The following is a 17,894-nucleotide window of genomic DNA, read 5'->3' as shown; positions in this document are numbered from 1 at the left end:
AAACAAAATGTTCAACAAGCCAGCATTTTTTTCCTGTTCATATTAGGCTATTTCTCAATATTAGCATAGCCTAATATAAAAGTTGGCTTAAAGAGATCTATATTTTTTCGTTTGGAAATTTGTTTTACTTTATATTTTCGTTTGGGATTTATTTTATTTATTTAATGTAATGTTTTGCATTTGATATTTTTTATTTAATGTTTTTCATTTGATAATTTATTTTATTTAGCCTCATTCCAAACTTATTTTTTATTTTGCTTTATTTAAAAGTGAGCTAAAGGATAGCCTAATTTATTGGTTTGACTTTGGGCGTGTTCAAAATTCCAATAAAGTCTGTGGATGTTCTTCTCTTAGTAATGCGTATTCGTTTACTTACATGCATCTTCTGATCAGAGCCAGAGGTTGGTGTTATTTAAAAAAGAAAAAAAAATTGTTTTACCATGGAGCGAAAACGGAGCGAGACGTATTAAGGACGGAGTGGGGGAGTGAGCGAGGAGCGGAAATTTGAATACCCAGAGCGGAGCTTGAGCGGAGTAATTATGAAATGCTTTGAGCGTGGAGCGCAAATTCTTTCCGCTCCGCACCGCTCACATACTCTGTTCTTAAGTGTAGAAAAACTCAGAAGCGAAAAACCAGGAGACTTGTTTAAGCAGGATTCTTTATTTGCTGTAGTCTGCTTCGTCCAAAATCAAAAGTCAAGTCTAACTAAAGCAGTATACAGTAGTTCATATTCCCTTTAAGGAGTTACATTAAAAGGAGGGAGGCAATCTGAACAAAGCATGTAAATGTGAAGTACAGGAATCAGCACTTTACCGGAAGTTCCACAGCCCTGATCTCGTCAGCATAACAGGGTGATTATAAATATCCTAATCCAATCAGCCAGACTCTTCACCGACTGGGACAGTGGCTCCGAGAGCCATTAGAACAAAGGGGGAGAGTTACAGTAATCTGCCCGACTGTATCACCCACCTTAATGGCGCGGGAAATGCATACAGACAAAAGCTAATGTCCGACACCTGAATTGCTTGACTTACAATAGAGAGATAAGGACTGGCATTGAATCTCTTACTGATAATTCTGATATCATCATTTATACTTCAAATGCTAAATTCAGTCTACTAAACTTTCTCAGTGTATATACTATTGTATTGGAACCTAAAAACATTTAATAAATTTGTAACACTACAATACCTATAAAGTTATACTTGTTACGGGATTCGGGCAGCATCAAAAATGAAGTAAGTTAAATGGTCTCACATCTGCATGACTTTTAATTTTAAGTGAGATGACAAAATCTGTAAGTTTGATGATTTTTATTACACTTTTTACACAATTAAAAGTCAGCATCCAGAGTGAAAATGCAAGTGATTTCTGAAACTGCTGTATTTATTAAACCTCTTACCATATGCAGAACACTACAGTTTATTACAGTATATATACACTACAGATTTCAGGAATGAGTTTGCAAATGCTGTTTCAGGTCTTTTTGATATGTGAAACTCTTCTCACACTGAAGACACGTGTACGACTTCTCTCCAGTGTGAAGCCTCATGTGAATGTTAAGGTTTCCTTTATGTGTGAAACTTTTTCCACAGTGAGGACAGGTGAAAGGCCTCTCTCCAGTATGAGTTCTTATGTGAACCTCAAGGATAGATTTGGTTATGAAAGTCTTTCCACAGTGAATGCACATGTGAGGTTTCTCTCCAGTGTGAGTTATTACATGATTCTTAAGGCGATTGCTGTCTGTGAAATTCCTTCCACACTGATGACATGTAAAACTGTTTACTCTCAAGTGAATCTTCATGTGCTGATTAAGGTTTACTTTACATCTGAAACTCTTTCCACACTGAGAGCATATGAAAGGCTTCTCTCCTGTGTGAACTCTCATGTGATTCTTAAAATATTCTTTTTGTGAGTAGCTCTTCCCACACAGTTTGCAGGTGTAAGGCTTCTCTCCAGTGTGAATGCTCATGTGGGAATTAAGGTTTCCTTTATGCGCAAAACTCTGTCCACACTGTTGGCAGGTGTAAGGCTTCTCTCCAGTGTGAATTCTCATGTGGACTTTAAGGTTTTCTTTGCGAGCAAAACTATGTCCACACTGTTGGCAGGTGTAAGCCTTTACTCCAGTGTGAATTCTCATGTGTTTTTTAAGGTTTCCTCTTTGAGTGAAACTCTTTCCACACTGTTGGCAGGTGTAAGGCTTCTCTCCAGTGTGAATGCTCATGTGGGCCTTAAGGTTTTCTTTGCGTCCAAAACTCTGTCCACACTGTTGGCAGGTGTAAGCCTTTCCTCCAGTGTGAATTCTCATGTGTTTTTTAAGGTTTGCTTTTTGAGTGAAACTCTTTCCACACTGATGGCAGATGAAATAATTGTTAGATATGTTTTTCTGACCTTTTCTTGATGAAATCTTTTCAGTCTCAGTGGATTTTTCTCCAGTCATGACACAATGTTCATTACACTGATCTTTCTCATCATTTTCGTTCAACTCTTGACTTTCTTCTTTCAGTGCCATTAGGTCTAAAGCAAAAAACACGCAAATTAACACCAGTTAAATAGCACAAAAGAACAGACATCAAAATACAGCATTAAAGCATCAAAGTCAACAACATGTTTACTATACCCAATATGCTAATGAAAGTGGAGTTACCTTATCTCAGAATCTCTTCTCAATTTTGTCAGCTGTTTGCTTTCTTTAGGGCACATCCAAAAAAGCAAGACAGTCTAAGAAATCTGGCAGTTATGATACCCCTTACCACCAGCATGTATAACGGGACAGAGTAATTTTTGTAACGACTTTAATTTTTGACTTAGTGAAATGAAGAAGGTTTCATTCATAAAGCTGACTTTAATATCCACGGTCACTGTCTGGCTGATAAAACAGTTCATTTTGTAAGCTAGTACTCCTTACAAGCTTGTTCTAGTTAGCAGTAGTAGGCATATAAGACAAACCGGACTAATACAAATATAACATGAACAACACGTCTTTGAGATAGATTACAAAATATGACACTGGAAAGCTTTTGTTTAAGGTGTTATTCAAAATACTTTGTTCTAAAAAAAAAGTGTCTGCAAGTTTACCTTGTTAATGGAGTGTATATTTTGACAACCATGATAAACTGCATGGCTGTGTTTTTTTAACTAGTTATCTTTTTCAGTGAGTTTCCAGGGGCGGTTAAAGGTGGAAATCTGCTCAAATGCCTGAATGAGCTTTGTCAGGCTTTTGGACACCTTTGTACTGGGCAAGAGTGACTGTTGTCCGTTTTTAGTGGTTGCAGTGCCGCAAGGATGGACACAGACTTCCACCTGCAGATTAGACCAGACACAATTTCTTTTCTTAAAGGCAAATTTCTTGTCCACCTTTCTTGGTGTGATCACAAACTGTTGAGCACCTTTGGAGTACTTGGTTATGCCAGCCATTTGTAAGCTCTTACTTAAATTGGAAAGTACAATCCACACAAAGGTTTAGTAACTGCTAGCTAGCTTGTAACTACTTCTGTACATTATTTTGTTGCGCCATTTGTTCTTAAGGCAGATCCCAGCTAGTAGGTTGCAAGCTCTCCGTAAAGTAATGCATAATCGCATAATATGACATTTAACCTCAATGATCCAATAGCAGCTTTCAAACACGTGAGCAGAAGTTGTTGAAATGCTGTGACTTTCGGTTTAGCCATTCTTTTGCCTTGCGTAACTTACGGTAAAATAAGTTTCCATTAAATACTGATGGAGTGGATTTTGGAATAAACTGCTGCTTCAATGTATATGTAATGCGTGATTGTAATCAAGACATTAATCAATTTTTTTCCTTCTAAATATCACAGGAGTTGAATGACTGCTGGGCAGCCTACGAACTCCCGTGTGAGTCTTGAAGCCGACTTCTGCTGATGAAACTGCAGAAAACCTGCATGAAAATGCAGGTTTTAACTATTAACTGTTTTTAAATGAAAACTTTAACTATCTTAAGTAAAATTTTCCTTCAATTTATTATAATTCTGACTCCAGGTCTTCTTTCAAACATCTGGTCCTTGGGTCCTAAACTGTTACCCCTCTAACAGTAAAATACTACTAAATTAGATTAAGCCAGGTTTAGGCCTTAGTTCAAATCGTCTCGGTTACGTATGTAACCCTAGTTCCCTGATAGGGAACGAGACGCTGCGTCAAACGCTGCGGGAACGCCCCTGCGTTGTGCGTCATGAAGCACGTATGGAATCAGCCCAATGGAGAGATGAAACGTCATAGGCGGGTGACGTCATCGACCAGGAAACTATAAAGCACCCCAAAAACACAAGCGCATTAGCTTCTGATAGGCTTGAAGGAAGCGCTAACGGGAGTGCCGGGAGTATGGCGGAGCGACGCAGCGTCTCGTTCCCTATCAGGGAACTAGGGTTACATACGTAACCGAGACGTTCCCTTTCAAGGGAACTTCGAGCTGCGTCAAACGCTGCGGGAACGCGAATACCCACGTCGCCATAGGACCAAACGACCGTCATGTGAGACTAGCGCACAGAGGACGAGAGCACCTGTGCCCCAGGGGTAGAGCTTAAGTCTAGGTCATAGAACTTAATAAAAGTATGCGGTGAAGACCATCCAGCCGCATCACAAACATCACTCAGGGAAACCCCCGACAAAAGAGCTTTAGAAGCAGCCATACTCCTGGTAGAGTGAGCTCGGACAACCAAAGGTGAAGGCTGGCCAGCCGACTCATAAGCAAGTGAGATAGCCTCAACCACCCACTTGCTCATTCTCTGTTTAGACGCCGGACACCCTTTCCTGGGTGGCCCGAAACATACAAAAAGTTGTTCTGATTTCCTCCACAGGGCAGCTCTGTGGACATAAGCGTCTAATGCCCTAACAGGGCAGAGTGAATTAAGTTTCTCCTGGTCCGATGACATAAATGGAGGAGGACAGAAAGCCTGCAGAACCGTAGGTCTAACAATATTAGTAGGAACCTTAGGAACGTAACCTGATCTAGGATGCAGAAAAGCTTTAACCATGCCAGGTGCAAATTCCAGGCACGAGGGTGAAACCGACAGAGCCTGCAAATCTCCGATTCTTTTTAGTGAAGAGATAGCAAGCAAAAAGATAGTCTTAAAAGTGAGAAACTTCTCGGGAACTTCTTCGATAGGTTCAAAAGGAGCTAGGGAAAGACCTTCTAATACAATGGCCAGATCCCAGGTCAGCACCCTCGTACGAACTGCTGGCCTCAGCCTCAAAGTGCCACGGAGGAAACGAGTTATAAGCGGGTGTCTCCCAAGAGAAACTCCACTGAAAGGGACGTGGTAAGCAGCTAGTGCCGCCACATACACCTTTAGTGTGGAGGGGGATAACCCTGTGGAGAAGCGCTCCTGCAGGAATTCCAGCACTGCACCCACTGGGCAGTTAACTGGGTCCTGCAGGTGTTCTCCACACCAAGAAGTGAAAAATTTCCACTTCAAGGCATAAAGCTTCCTCGTGGATGGAGCTCTGGAGTTAAGAATGGTCTCAACAACCTCGGTTGAGAGACCGGAGTCTATGAGCTGGGCCCCCTCAGAGGCCAAGCCCACAGTTTCCACAATTCTGGGCGGGGGTGAAGTATCGTGCCCCCCGCCTGGGAGAGTAGATCCCTCCTGACCGGGAGCTCCAAAGGAGAACCGTCCAGGAGAGAAATCAGGTCCGCAAACCATACTCGGGCCGGCCAGAACGGGGCTACTAGTAGTAGACTGACCCCGTCCCGGCGGACCCCCTTCCAGAACTGCTGGTAACAGAGCAATCGGGGGAAAGGCGTACAGACGTGACCTCGGCCACGGCTGCACCATAGCATCCAACCCCAGGGGGGCTGGAAGAGTGATGGAGAACCACCGATGACAATGAGTGGTCTCCTTGGAAGCGAATAGGTCCACCTCGGCGCGACCGAAACTCAACCAAAGGAGCTCCACCACCTCGGGGTGGAGTCTCCATTCCCCTGGCCTCGGCCCCTGCCTCGACAGGGAGTCTGCTACCACATTCAAATACCCAGGGAGATACATTGCTCTCAGAGATAGTAGCTTCCCTTGGGACCACAGGAGGATCTGACGGGCCAACTTGTAAAGCCGGCGAGACCGCAGGCCCCCCTGATGATTTATATAAGAGACCACCGACGTGTTGTCTGATTGAACTAACACATGATGGCCTCTCAGGTCTGTTAGGAAGTGTTTCAGAGCCTGAAACACAGCCAACATCTCTAGACAATTTATGTGCAACGAAAGATGATGATCCTGCCACAGACCTTGGGCTGGGCGACCACTCATGACCGCCCCCCACCCTGTGAGGGAAGCATCCGTCGTTAGCGTTATGCGACGACAAAAAGCCCCCAGCACAGGACCTTTGGATAGGAACCAAGTTTCTCTCCACATGACCAGAGCACGAAGGCAGCGCCGCGTGACTTTGAACGTGCGGAGCGGATTTCCCCTCAGGGAGAATCCCTTGGTCCTGAGCCACCACTGTAGCGGTCTCATGTACAACAGGCCGCAAGGTATAACGTTGGACGCTGCTGCCATCAGACCCAACAGTCTCTGAAACTGCTTGACAGTGAGTAGCTGGCCTAGCTTCACTTGTTTCACAGCTGAGAGAATCGAAGCGATGCGGGTCGGAGAGAGTCGCGCCCGCATCGATACCGAATCCCAAACGACACCCAGAAAAGTGGTCTTCTGGGAAGGAGATAATACACTCTTCTTTGCGTTCAGCCTCAACCCCAACTTTCTGATATGAGCGAGGACGACATCTCGATGCCGAACCGCCATCTGCTCGGTCTGAGCTAAAATCAACCAATCGTCGATGTAATTGAGAATACGAATGCCCTGAAGCCTCAGAGGCACTAGTGCTGCATCCATGCATTTCGTGAAAGTGCGGGGAGATAAAGCTAGGCCAAACGGAAGAACCCTGTACTGGTACGCCTCGCCCCCGAAGGCGAACCTCAGGAACTTCCTGTGTTGTGGAAGGATGGACACATGGAAGTATGCGTCCTTCAGATCTATCGTGACAAATCAGTCCTCGGACCTGATTTGAGACACGATCTGCTTGATAGTGAGCATCTTGAATTTTAGCTTCCCTACCGAGCGATTCAATATGCGCAGGTCTAAAATTGGACGCAACCCCCCATCCTTCTTTGGAACGATGAAATATCGGCTGTAATAACCTGACTCCAAACTGGGAGGAGGAACCCGTTCTATAGCCTCTTTTTGAAGGAGCGTTTTCACCTCTTGTTCCAATACCAGAGCCTGCACGGGGCCCACCACTGTGTGCAGAACCCCTCTGAATTTTGGTGGACGACAACTGAACTGGATAGCATAACCCTTTTCTACTGTCTGCAGGACCCAATGAGATATTTTTGGAAGGCTTTTCCACTCTGCCAGAAATTCTACTAAGGGTACCAGCCTCTCGAGACTGGCCTCTGGTGTAACTTGAGCAGCAGACGCAGCGCCCTGTAACGGCGCACCGGCAGGGAACAACTGGTCTGACCGCTCTGAGACCCTCCTCAGAGGGAGCGAGCGTCCCTCGGGAAAGCGCTCGCTGGGATCGTCTGTGCCCCGGCATAAAGGCGGGGTTGGCAGAACGAGCCCCTGAGGGCACCGAGGAGGAATGGGCACCGTAAAAAGAGGTGAACACCTTTCCGCCTCGGTGGGGACCACCCTCAGTATCCTGAACGGCTTGGCGTCAGGACTTCTTCTTAGCCGAAGCCTTCTTAGCCAATATAACTGTCCTCAGATCAGTTCTACTGGGAGAAGGCTTCGGCTGAGAGTGTCGCGGCTGAGCCCACTGTCCAGCAGGGGGAGCACGAGACGCGACACTCTGCCTCTGCTGCGCTCTATGTGATGAGCTCGAAGACGGCCGGGGCTGCTCCCGCCCAGCAGCCCCAGGGACATGAACTTTAAGGGGAAGAAACTTTTTAAAAGCTGCAGTTTGTTTCTTTTCTTCTTGGAATTTATCGATAACTGAATTCACAGCATCACCAAACAACCCCATGGGAGAAAGAGGAGCATCTAAAAGAAAAGCTTTTTCTCTCTCTTTAATATTAGTCTGATTTAACCACAAATGTCTTTCTGCGGCCACCAGAGCTGCCATAGAACGACCCATTAATTTGGCCGATTCTCTGGTGGCACGCAGGGATAAATCAGCAGCCTGACGCAGTTCGCGAACTACGTCAGTACTGACCTCCTCACTCTCACTAATGTCCCTTAGCAGATCAGCCTGGTATGCCTGCAAGATTGACATAGTATGCAGACATGACGCAGCCTGACCTGCTGCCGAATATGCTTTACCCACCAAAGCCGAAGTGTTTCTTAAAGGCTTGGTGGGTAATGCCGGTGCCTTAAAAGACGATGCTGCTTCGGGGGAGAGATGGCTCGCAAGCGTCTCTTCCACACGAGGCAAAGCACCATAACCATGAGCCTTGGCTCCCATAATATTAGCGTATGTTGAAGTCTGGGGACTAAACACTCTATATGACACCGGTTTTCTCCATGATTTCGACACCTCGGTGTGGAGATCATGGAAAAACGGCAGGCACCGGCGTGGAGGCTGCACACGTGACGGCAAAAATCTCTCATCCAACTTTGATTTAGAAACAGACTCCTGTCTAGTCACTGGCCATTCAATATTAAGTTTTTCAACAGCTCTTGTTAACACCTCCATAAGCTCATCACTCTCAGGAGTGTGGGGTGGCGAATCCTCCACATCTCCCTCAACACTAACAACATCAAGTTCCTCAGAACTGGATAGCTGCAGCATTGGTGCCTCAGCCCGAGCGGAAGAAACCGCAGCGCGTGCTTCCGAACCCGGGACTGAGGCACTGGATCTCACAGGTGAAGGGAGAGATAAGGCAGAGCCCGTCTCAAACCCCGCTGTGAGATCCATCTGCGATCCCCACGATAAGCGCCGCCGCTCTGCCTCGGCAGAAGCGGGACCCGAACCGCGGGGAGCGCGCACCGAACCGCTCTCCTCAAAGAGCGATCGGCGGGAGCGGAGCGTCCTTAACGGCAAACGCTCGCAATGCTCACAGTCTGCTCCCTCGAGAGCAAACTGGGCATGCTGAACTCCCAAACAAACAACACAAAGATCATGTGTATCCCCGCTCGTTAAATAACGCGAGCAGGGAGGAACACACTTTCTAAACTGCTGTTCGTCCGCCATAATCTCTCAATATATATATATAGGGATAAATTGTTTGTGTGGTGCAGGGTATGTAAGACAGACAATATCACACAGGGACAGATTCACATGTAGCGCGACTGAAAGCACAGAAGCTAATGCGCTTGTGTTTTTGGGGTGCTTTATAGTTTCCTGGTCGATGACGTCACCCGCCTATGACGTTTCATCTCTCCATTGGGCTGATTCCATACGTGCTTCATGACGCACAACGCAGGGGCGTTCCCGCAGCGTTTGACGCAGCTCGAAGTTCCCTTGAAAGGGAAAGACCATTTAAGTAGCTTTTATAAATGTGACTTAGAAAAAACATTACTGGTGTGAATCTTGAGACAAAACAAGATAAGATTTAAGATAAGTCCGTGCAAGTTGCTTTCAGTTAAAACAGCTCAAACATGCATTTTAGTCTGGAATGAACTGTTTTACAGAGTTCCCACGGGTCCTTGAAATCCTTGATAGTTTGTGAATCTGAAAAAAAAAAATTCAAGGCCCTGAAAAGTTTTTGCAATTAAATATAGATACAGGTCCTTGAAAGAGCTTGAATTTATTTTGTGCAAGAAGTTTGAAATCTGCTAATGTGTTATATCGCCAACACTTCATGACATATGCATACTAGCTTGCTTGATTTACATTAGTTATGCGCATTATTCTTTGCGTTAAGTGTTTCCCGCGTGAGGTACTTTGTGTTGTACGTAGTTACATTCACGCATGCACGAAAGAAACTGCTATGATGGTACCTCAAAGTTTCACAGACACACCTTGAAACATTGCAAAAATAGACTGAAAACGCTGAAATGCGATGCCTGGAAATTGCAAGTTTCAAGATATTTGGCTTACCAAAAAAAATTACAAAGAATGGCCCGTAAAATACGGAATTGTCAATGGGCCTGTCCAATAAATAATGATGAATGTAAGGCAAACTGCACAGTTTCATTTGCCCACGCGGTGGGGTGGGCTTCTGACTTAAAGTAGTATGCCGTGACAGACAAATCCGTGCTTTTAAGGTATAGGGCAATTGTTTTTTTGTTTTTAAATTTGGATAATCTCTTAATATAATATTCGCTACATAGCTTGATAGACAGGTAACTATTATATTTGTAGGCGTTATTAGACAGAGTAATTAATAGATTATAATTACTTATTAATTAGTTATTTATAGTTTATAAATATTAATAATATGCATAATAAATGATGATTCCAGAGGTCATACACAATTTATGGAATTTAATTTTCAAAAAGTGCTAAATTATTTAAATAAAAATGGGGCAAATAATGACATAATAATGTAGTCATCATTTAAGTAGTAAATAAATTAAAAATGGAAAACATTATCCCATCCCTGCAGAATTGTCAAAAACATGATTACTGGTTCAGAATGACTGCTTAAGGCACACCTACATATACTGGAGAGTTATGTAGAAATAAAATAATCAAATGTAAAATAAAAATGTGCTCTGTTGCAAGTTCACATACTTGATCTCATGTTTTCTCATGGTTTATTGTTGAGCTGTCAAGTTGTCATATTGAAATAATCGGTTCCAAGACCTTGACACAATTTAATTTAATTTAATTTGACGAAAAATAAAGCTTCAAGATCAGATGTTTCCAAGCAGCAAGCAGTAATGACTTTATGAACTATTTTACTTTGATTGATAATATCAGGGAGAAAATTATAAATATGCAACCATCTACTACAGTATCGAATCAGACAATGCATTGTAGTCTCACTGACAAAAAATTTGATTCATTCATTGCTATAGGAGAGGGTGAATTTTATAAACTCGTTAAATCATCTAAATCGACAAAATGTATGTTAGACCCTATACCGACTAAACTATTGAAAGAGATGCTTCCAGAGGTCACAGATCCTCTTCTTAATATCATTAATCCATCTTTGACATTAGGATTCTTACCAAAAACTTTTAAGCTGGCTATGATTAAACCGTTGGTTAAAAAAACGCAACTTTATCCTACAGAATTAGTTAATTACAGGCTGATCTCAAATCTACCTTTTCTGTCAAAGATACTAGAAAAGGCAGTATCTTCACAACTGTGTTCCTTTTTAGAAAGAAATGGTATCTGTGAGAATTTTCAATCAGGATTTAGACCGTACCATAGCACTGAGACAGCTCTCATTAGAGTCACAAATGATTTGCTCTTATCATCCGATCGTGGTCGTATCTCGCTATTAGTGCTACTCGATCTTAGAGCTGCATTTGACACCATCGACCACAACATTCCTTTAAATAGACTCGAAAATTATGTTGGCATTAGTGGAATTACACTAGCATGGTTTAAATCATACTTATCTGACCGTCATCAGTTTGTAGTAGTAAATGAAGAGATGTCTTATCGATCAAAAGTTCAGTATGGTGTACCACAAGGCTTAGTACTAGGACCGTTGCTGTTCACTCTGTCATGCTACCCTTAGGAGATATCATTAGGAAGCATAGCATGACACGCTCGTAAGCATAGCAGTACACGCTCAAAATAGTGGAGATGATCGTGGACTTCAGGAGGAACAGCCCAGCATTCCCCCCACTCACCATCATGAACAGCACTGTGGAAGCAGTGGAGTCATTCAGGTTCCTGGGCACTACCATCTCTCAGGACCTGAAGTGGGACAATCACATTGACTCCATTGTGAAAAAAAGCCCAGCAGAGACTGTACTTCCTTCGCCAGCTGAGGAAGTTCAACTTGCCACAGGAGCTGCTGATTCAGTTCTACTCAGCCGTCATTGAGTCTGTCTTATGCACATCCATCACTGTCTGGTTTGGTTCAGCTACCAAATCAGACATCAGGAGACTACAACGGACAGTCCGGACTGCGGAGAGGATTATTGGTGCCCCCCTGCCAAACCTCCAGGACCTGTACTCTTCCAGAGTGAGGAAGAGAGCAGGTAAAATCATCACAGACTCCACTCACCCTGGACACCTCCTGTTTGAACTGTTACCGTCAAGACGGCGACTCAGATCACTGGCCACAAGAACATCTCGGCACAGGAACAGTTTCTTCCCACAGGCCATTTCCCTCCTGAACAGTTAACACTACCTCCCAAGGCATATGTCTTTGAGTGCAATACTCCCACTGTTTAGTGCAATATCCTACAACTCAGGTGATACTTATGTAGATTTTTTTTCAGAATAATTCAATATTGATTGCGCATGCGCGTGCGGTTTGTGTTTGGAGCTCCGTCAAATTGATTCATAAATCCTTGATTTTCTTCTTTACCACTCATTTATAAACAAGCACTTTCTATTTTTATAGCATGTGAACTTATCTTCGATACTTTTCCTTATAAAAAACAATCGGATTGCATTGATTTCGCTACTTAGATCCCACTTTTCGAATCTCCGCTACTAGCCTTTAGCCCGCTAGCATTGCACGCGTGGCCTTTCGCCTGTCGATCGTCTCATTTACACCCGTTTCACTGAAAGGATACGGGTTATATCCAGGATTTCAGTCCTAAATTAGAAGTGATATTTGTAGTATCACTACTAATTTACTGTTCATCTGTTATAATGGCAAATATATCGGATGTGTGTCTAACGTTACCTCTGAGTGCAGGTGAGGACACATTCGAGCTGCATTAGGTGCTGCGAGCTGGAGTCCGTGGAGAAGCAGATCCGTGGTCTGCTAGAGAGGCAAGCCGAGCTGCAAGATCGGCGATCAGCGCTTGAAACATCACGCGCCGATCCTCACAAGTCAGTGGCTAGTAACTTTTTGACTCCGACCTCGTCTACTCCATGTGCTTCTCTGCACAGGACGCAAGCACCCAGGACGCGATCATCCCTGGCTTCATTCACTCCAGCACCAACACAAGACTATGGACCCTGGGTGATCCCGCAGCGGAAGACACGAGCCAGGACCAGACCAAGAACCTCTCCGCCTCTCCCGGTCTTCGAGATCTCCACCCGGAACCGCTTCTCCCCTCTTCGCGAGTTGGAATGCGACTCGATGGAATTATTAGATCCAATACCCACAAAACTACTGAAAGAAGTGTTAACTGTAGTGGAAGAGCCTCTTCTCAATATTATTAACTCGTCTTTATCTTTAGGTCATGTTCCAAGAATATTCAAACTGGCAGTAATAAAACCTCTCATTAAGAAACCGCAATTAGATCCAAATAACCTAGCAAATTACAGACCCATTTCAAATCTTCCATTTATGTCTAAAATACTAGAAAACGTTGTGTCCGCTCAATTGTGCTCTTTCTTGCAAGAAAATGATATCTATGAAAAATTTCAGTCAGGATTCAGACCGCATCATAGCACAGAAACTGCGCTAGTTAAAATTACAAATGATTTACTTTTAGCTTCTGACCAAGGCTGTATCTCAATACTAGTTCTACTCTATCTTAGCGCTGCGTTCGACACTATAGATCATAAAATACTCTTGGATCGACTACAAAACTACACTGGTGTTCAGGGACAGGCATTAAGCTGGTTTAGATCGTACTTATCAGACCGTTATCATTTTGTCTGTTTAAATGGGGAAAAATCGAAGATAACGTCAGTAGACTATGGAGTGCTGCAAGGATCAGTGTTAGGCCCTCTGCTATTCTCAATATATATGCTGCCACTTGGTAATATTATAAGAAAACATGGAATTAATTTCCACTGCTATGTTGATGACACTCAATTATATATTTCATCACGACCAGATGAAAACACTAACTCATCTAAATTGACAGAGTGTCTCAAAGATATAAAATGCTGGATGACGTGTCATTTCCTGCTATTAAATTCAGATAAAACGGAGGTATTACTTATTGGTCAAAAAAACTACCCGCAAAACCTTGTACAATAAAATACAACTAATTTAGAAGGATGTCCTGTTACTTTATCCACTACAATAAAAGACCTGGGTGTTATACTAGACTGCAACTTGTCTTTCGAAAATCATATTTCATGTTACAAGAACAGCCTTTTTCCACCTAAGAAACATTGCTAAGCTACATAACATGCTATCTGTTTCTGATGCAGAAAAGTTAGTTCATGCATTCATGACCTCGAGACTATATTACTGTAATGCTTTATTAGCTGGCTGTCCTGCATCCTCAATAAACAAGCTACAGTTAGTGCAAAATGCAGCTGCTAGAGTTCTTACTAGGTCAAGAAAATATGAACATATAACACCAATTTTATCATCTCTACACTGGTTACCTATTAAGTTCCGTATCAATTACAAAGTATTACTACTGACCTATAAAGCCCTAAATGGTCTAGCTCCTGTGTATTTAATGGACCTTCTATCGCCCTACAATCCATCGCGTTCTTTAAGATCACTAAATTCGAGGCTTCTGGTCATTCCTAGGATATCTAAGTCCACTAAAGGAGGGAGGGCGTTCTCACATTTAGCTCCTAAACTCTGGAATAGCCTTCCTGATATTGTTCGAGACTCAGACTCGGTGTCCCAGTTTAAAACTAGATTAAAGACGCATCTCTTTAACCAAGCATTCACTTAATGCTTAACCTTTAATACTACTGCTGAATCAGATCGAATGCATTAATATTATGAACAGCAGCTATGCTAATTATCTCCCATCTGCTCTTCTGATGTTATCTCGGGACGCTAGTCCCGAGGTAAATAACGTTCGTCAGCTCCAGTTTGTATCCAGCCTCTCACGGAGACTTCAGATCCCCCAACACCTGCGATGAGATGAATAAACGCCTGTGAAGAGACGACTCGACGCATGTGAAGAGACGATTCAACGCTGGCGATATGTTATGCCCTAAATTACTACATGATTAACTAACTGTATTTTTTCTATGTACATTTCTGAAATGCACTTTCTGTAAAGCTGCTTTGAAACAATATGTATTGTGAAAAGCGCTATACAAATAAATTTGAATTGAATTTATTTATTTATAATATTCAAAACACTGTAAATATGTTCATAATCTGTAAATCTGAAAATGTCTATTCTGACTAAACCCAACTGTGATACTTTTATTCTCATATATTTATATTTTTATTTTTTAATCTTATAATTTGTAGTATTATGTTTCTTGTTGTATTTGTATTTGTATATGTCCACTGGAAGCCTCAGTACCAAAACAAATTCCTTGTGTGTGCAAGCACACTTGGCAATAAAGCTCTTTCTGATTCTGATTAGTTTTCACTGTTATGCTGATGATACTCAGCTCTATATTTATTCACGCCCTGACGAAACTTACCAATCCACAGAATTAACGGAATGCATAGCTGATATAAAAAACTGGATGACTAGTAATTTCCTACTACTTAATTCTGAAAAACAGAGATTATTATTATTAGACAAAAAACTTCCTCACGTACATACCTAGAGTACTGTCTAACACTTGATGGCTGCTCTGTCAAGTCCTCGTCGTCGGTTAGGAACCTGGGTGTGCTCTTTGATACCTATCTTTCATTTGAAAGTCACTTGTCTATTATCTGTAAAACTGCATTTTTTCATCTTAAAAATATATCTAAATTACGACACATGCTCTCAATGAAAAATGCAGAACAATTGGTTCATGCATTCATGACATCAAGGCTAGATTATTGTAATGCTCTACTGGGTGGTTATGCTCTACTGAATCATAATCATACACTGTTCGTTCATTGGTCAAAGGAGGATTGGCCCCCTGACTGAGCCTGGGTTCTCCCAAGGTTTTTTCTCCATTCTGTCACCTGATGGAGTTTTGGTTCCTTGCCACTGTTGCCTTTTCGCCTTTCTTCACCATTGCCTTTCGGCTTGCTTAGTTGGGGACATTTAATTTTGTACTATTACAACATTATTTTCCTGTTATCTCTGTAAAGCTGCTTTGAAACAATCTGTATTGTAAAAAGCGCTATATAAATAAAGGTGACTTGACTTGACTTACATTACATCTTGTAAAATGGGCATAATAGGTTCCCTTTAAGATGCAGATTTACAACTGAGCTGAATGGAAGATGTGAAAGTCACAACAGATTTTGTGCACAATTTGTGTTTGATCGGAACTGTTTGTGTTGCTTTGAAATATTCAAACAGTTTGATTTAAGACATCTATTATGTTGAAGTTTGTTGTAAAGTTAATGTAACTCTACCAAGATGTATCAGCAGGAAAAATGTTTTATTATTTTGTTTGTGTGCTAATGCTTTTGACATGTGACTAAATTATTGCTTGATTCAATGAATAACGAGTGCTTCAAGACTGGTTTGGTAAAGATTAGAAAAAATGTACTTATAGACAACAACTGAAAAGTTTATCACTAACATTTACTTTATCCAAAAGAAATGTTCAAAAGAAAACCAACCTGTTTGTTCCTCAGTTTCTTCTTGTTTTACATTGAATGCTTCTTCAATCTTTATGTCTTCACGCTCTTCTTTAGTTAACGCCATCTTCATAATAGTGTCATGTGGATCTCAGTAGCTTCACCAGGAGATTTTCTATATGTTTGTCCTGTTTAAAATGAGAATAATTAACAGAAAGAAAATAAATCCACACTAAATCTCTGGGCTTAAATCTCAATCGGGCTCGAGTTCAGTTAACTGTTAAGAGAGTCAGTCAGAGTGAGAGTTAATGGACTTAAATCACCTGATTAGACTAAAAAAAGCTTACTAGCACTAGGATGTAATAAAATAATACATACTACACGGGCATATAATATTTATTATTTATATTTGGTATTTTAATAAGTACATTTAATATATTACACTATTTTAATAATCACAGTTGTCATTACTCATGCTTTGTTTCTCTTTGCATTTACACAGTTTTGACCAGCACGTGACTTCAGAAAGGTGGTAGTTCGAGCGCTTTGAATCAATGAATCATTTTGAAGAATTTGGTTCAATTGACTCGGAGTTTCAAAAGGCTCAGTTTCTCCATCACTACTTGACATTGAGAGAATTTGTGTTTAGAGAGCTAAATGAGCCACACATTTTCTGTTACTCATGTGTACATTCGCTTTACTCATAAATAATAACAATCATTAATGGTAAATAAAGTATTACATTGTTACATTCAGCAACTATTAAGACATTTTACATAAAAATAAATTAAAACCTAAGATTGCCTGAATGGGTTGCATTGATTTAAACACTTAAAATGTTTAAGAACACAAACCTTTCTTCAGCCGAATCCCAACAAATAAAGGAGTGCGGCGCATACTTATGACGTCACATCTCCAAAATAAAAGTCCCGTTCAGACACTGCTGTCTAAAAAAAAAAACCACAAAAGTGGATAACATACAATAGACAAATAATTACAGAGACGTCAGAATGTTTTAGTTAACTAATTTGTGAAATACATAAATTAATGTTGTCCAATGATGTGTTAAAAATATTTAGAACCTCTAATGAAAAAGAAAAAAAGTGTGAGATTTGTCTAAAAAGCAAAACGGTATACTGTTTAGGCGTACTGTAGCTAATCAATTTTAGGCTACTTAAGAACATTTAATTTGATACTGAGTAATATGACTATATGGACTTAAAGATATATGACTAATTGAATTTGAGTTAGTCTCAACCGTGACTGCACAACTCCAAGAACTTAAACAACCATAAATGTCCTGGTACAAAATATGAAATGTCTTAATTAGACAACAGACAAGCATCATAGCACAAGAATAAAGAAAATATAAAGAAATACAATAAAATACATTAAAGTAAATAATGAATAAAGAAATAAAATACCAGGGGTTCTCAGCAAGTTTAAGATCCTCTGTCAAGGTAATAGTGACGGCACAACTGAGAGGTTTTCTATTGTACACCTGCATATTCCA

At 41.5% G+C, this 17,894-nt stretch overlaps 1 protein-coding gene across 1 annotated transcript; it reads right to left on the bottom strand.

Moving 5' to 3' along the window:
* Positions 1-640: 640 nt before the first annotated feature.
* Positions 641-17,373, bottom strand: LOC143718579 (uncharacterized). The gene is made up of 3 exons (XM_077209599.1): positions 17,236-17,373; positions 16,424-16,569; positions 641-2,517 (listed from the first exon to the last, which is right to left on the bottom strand). Exons 2-3 carry the CDS (start codon positions 16,512-16,514, stop codon positions 1,451-1,453), a joined length of 1,158 nt encoding a protein of 385 aa, XP_077065714.1. The 5' UTR covers positions 16,515-16,569; positions 17,236-17,373; the 3' UTR covers positions 641-1,450.
* Positions 17,374-17,894: the final 521 nt, after the last annotated feature.

Source organism: Siphateles boraxobius, unplaced genomic scaffold (genome assembly GCF_051911475.1).
Source record: "Siphateles boraxobius isolate OS27281-9 unplaced genomic scaffold, OSU_SipBor_1 61, whole genome shotgun sequence".
NCBI lineage: Eukaryota > Metazoa > Chordata > Actinopteri > Cypriniformes > Leuciscidae > Siphateles > Siphateles boraxobius.
This window is presented reverse-complemented; position numbering and strand designations above follow the sequence as displayed.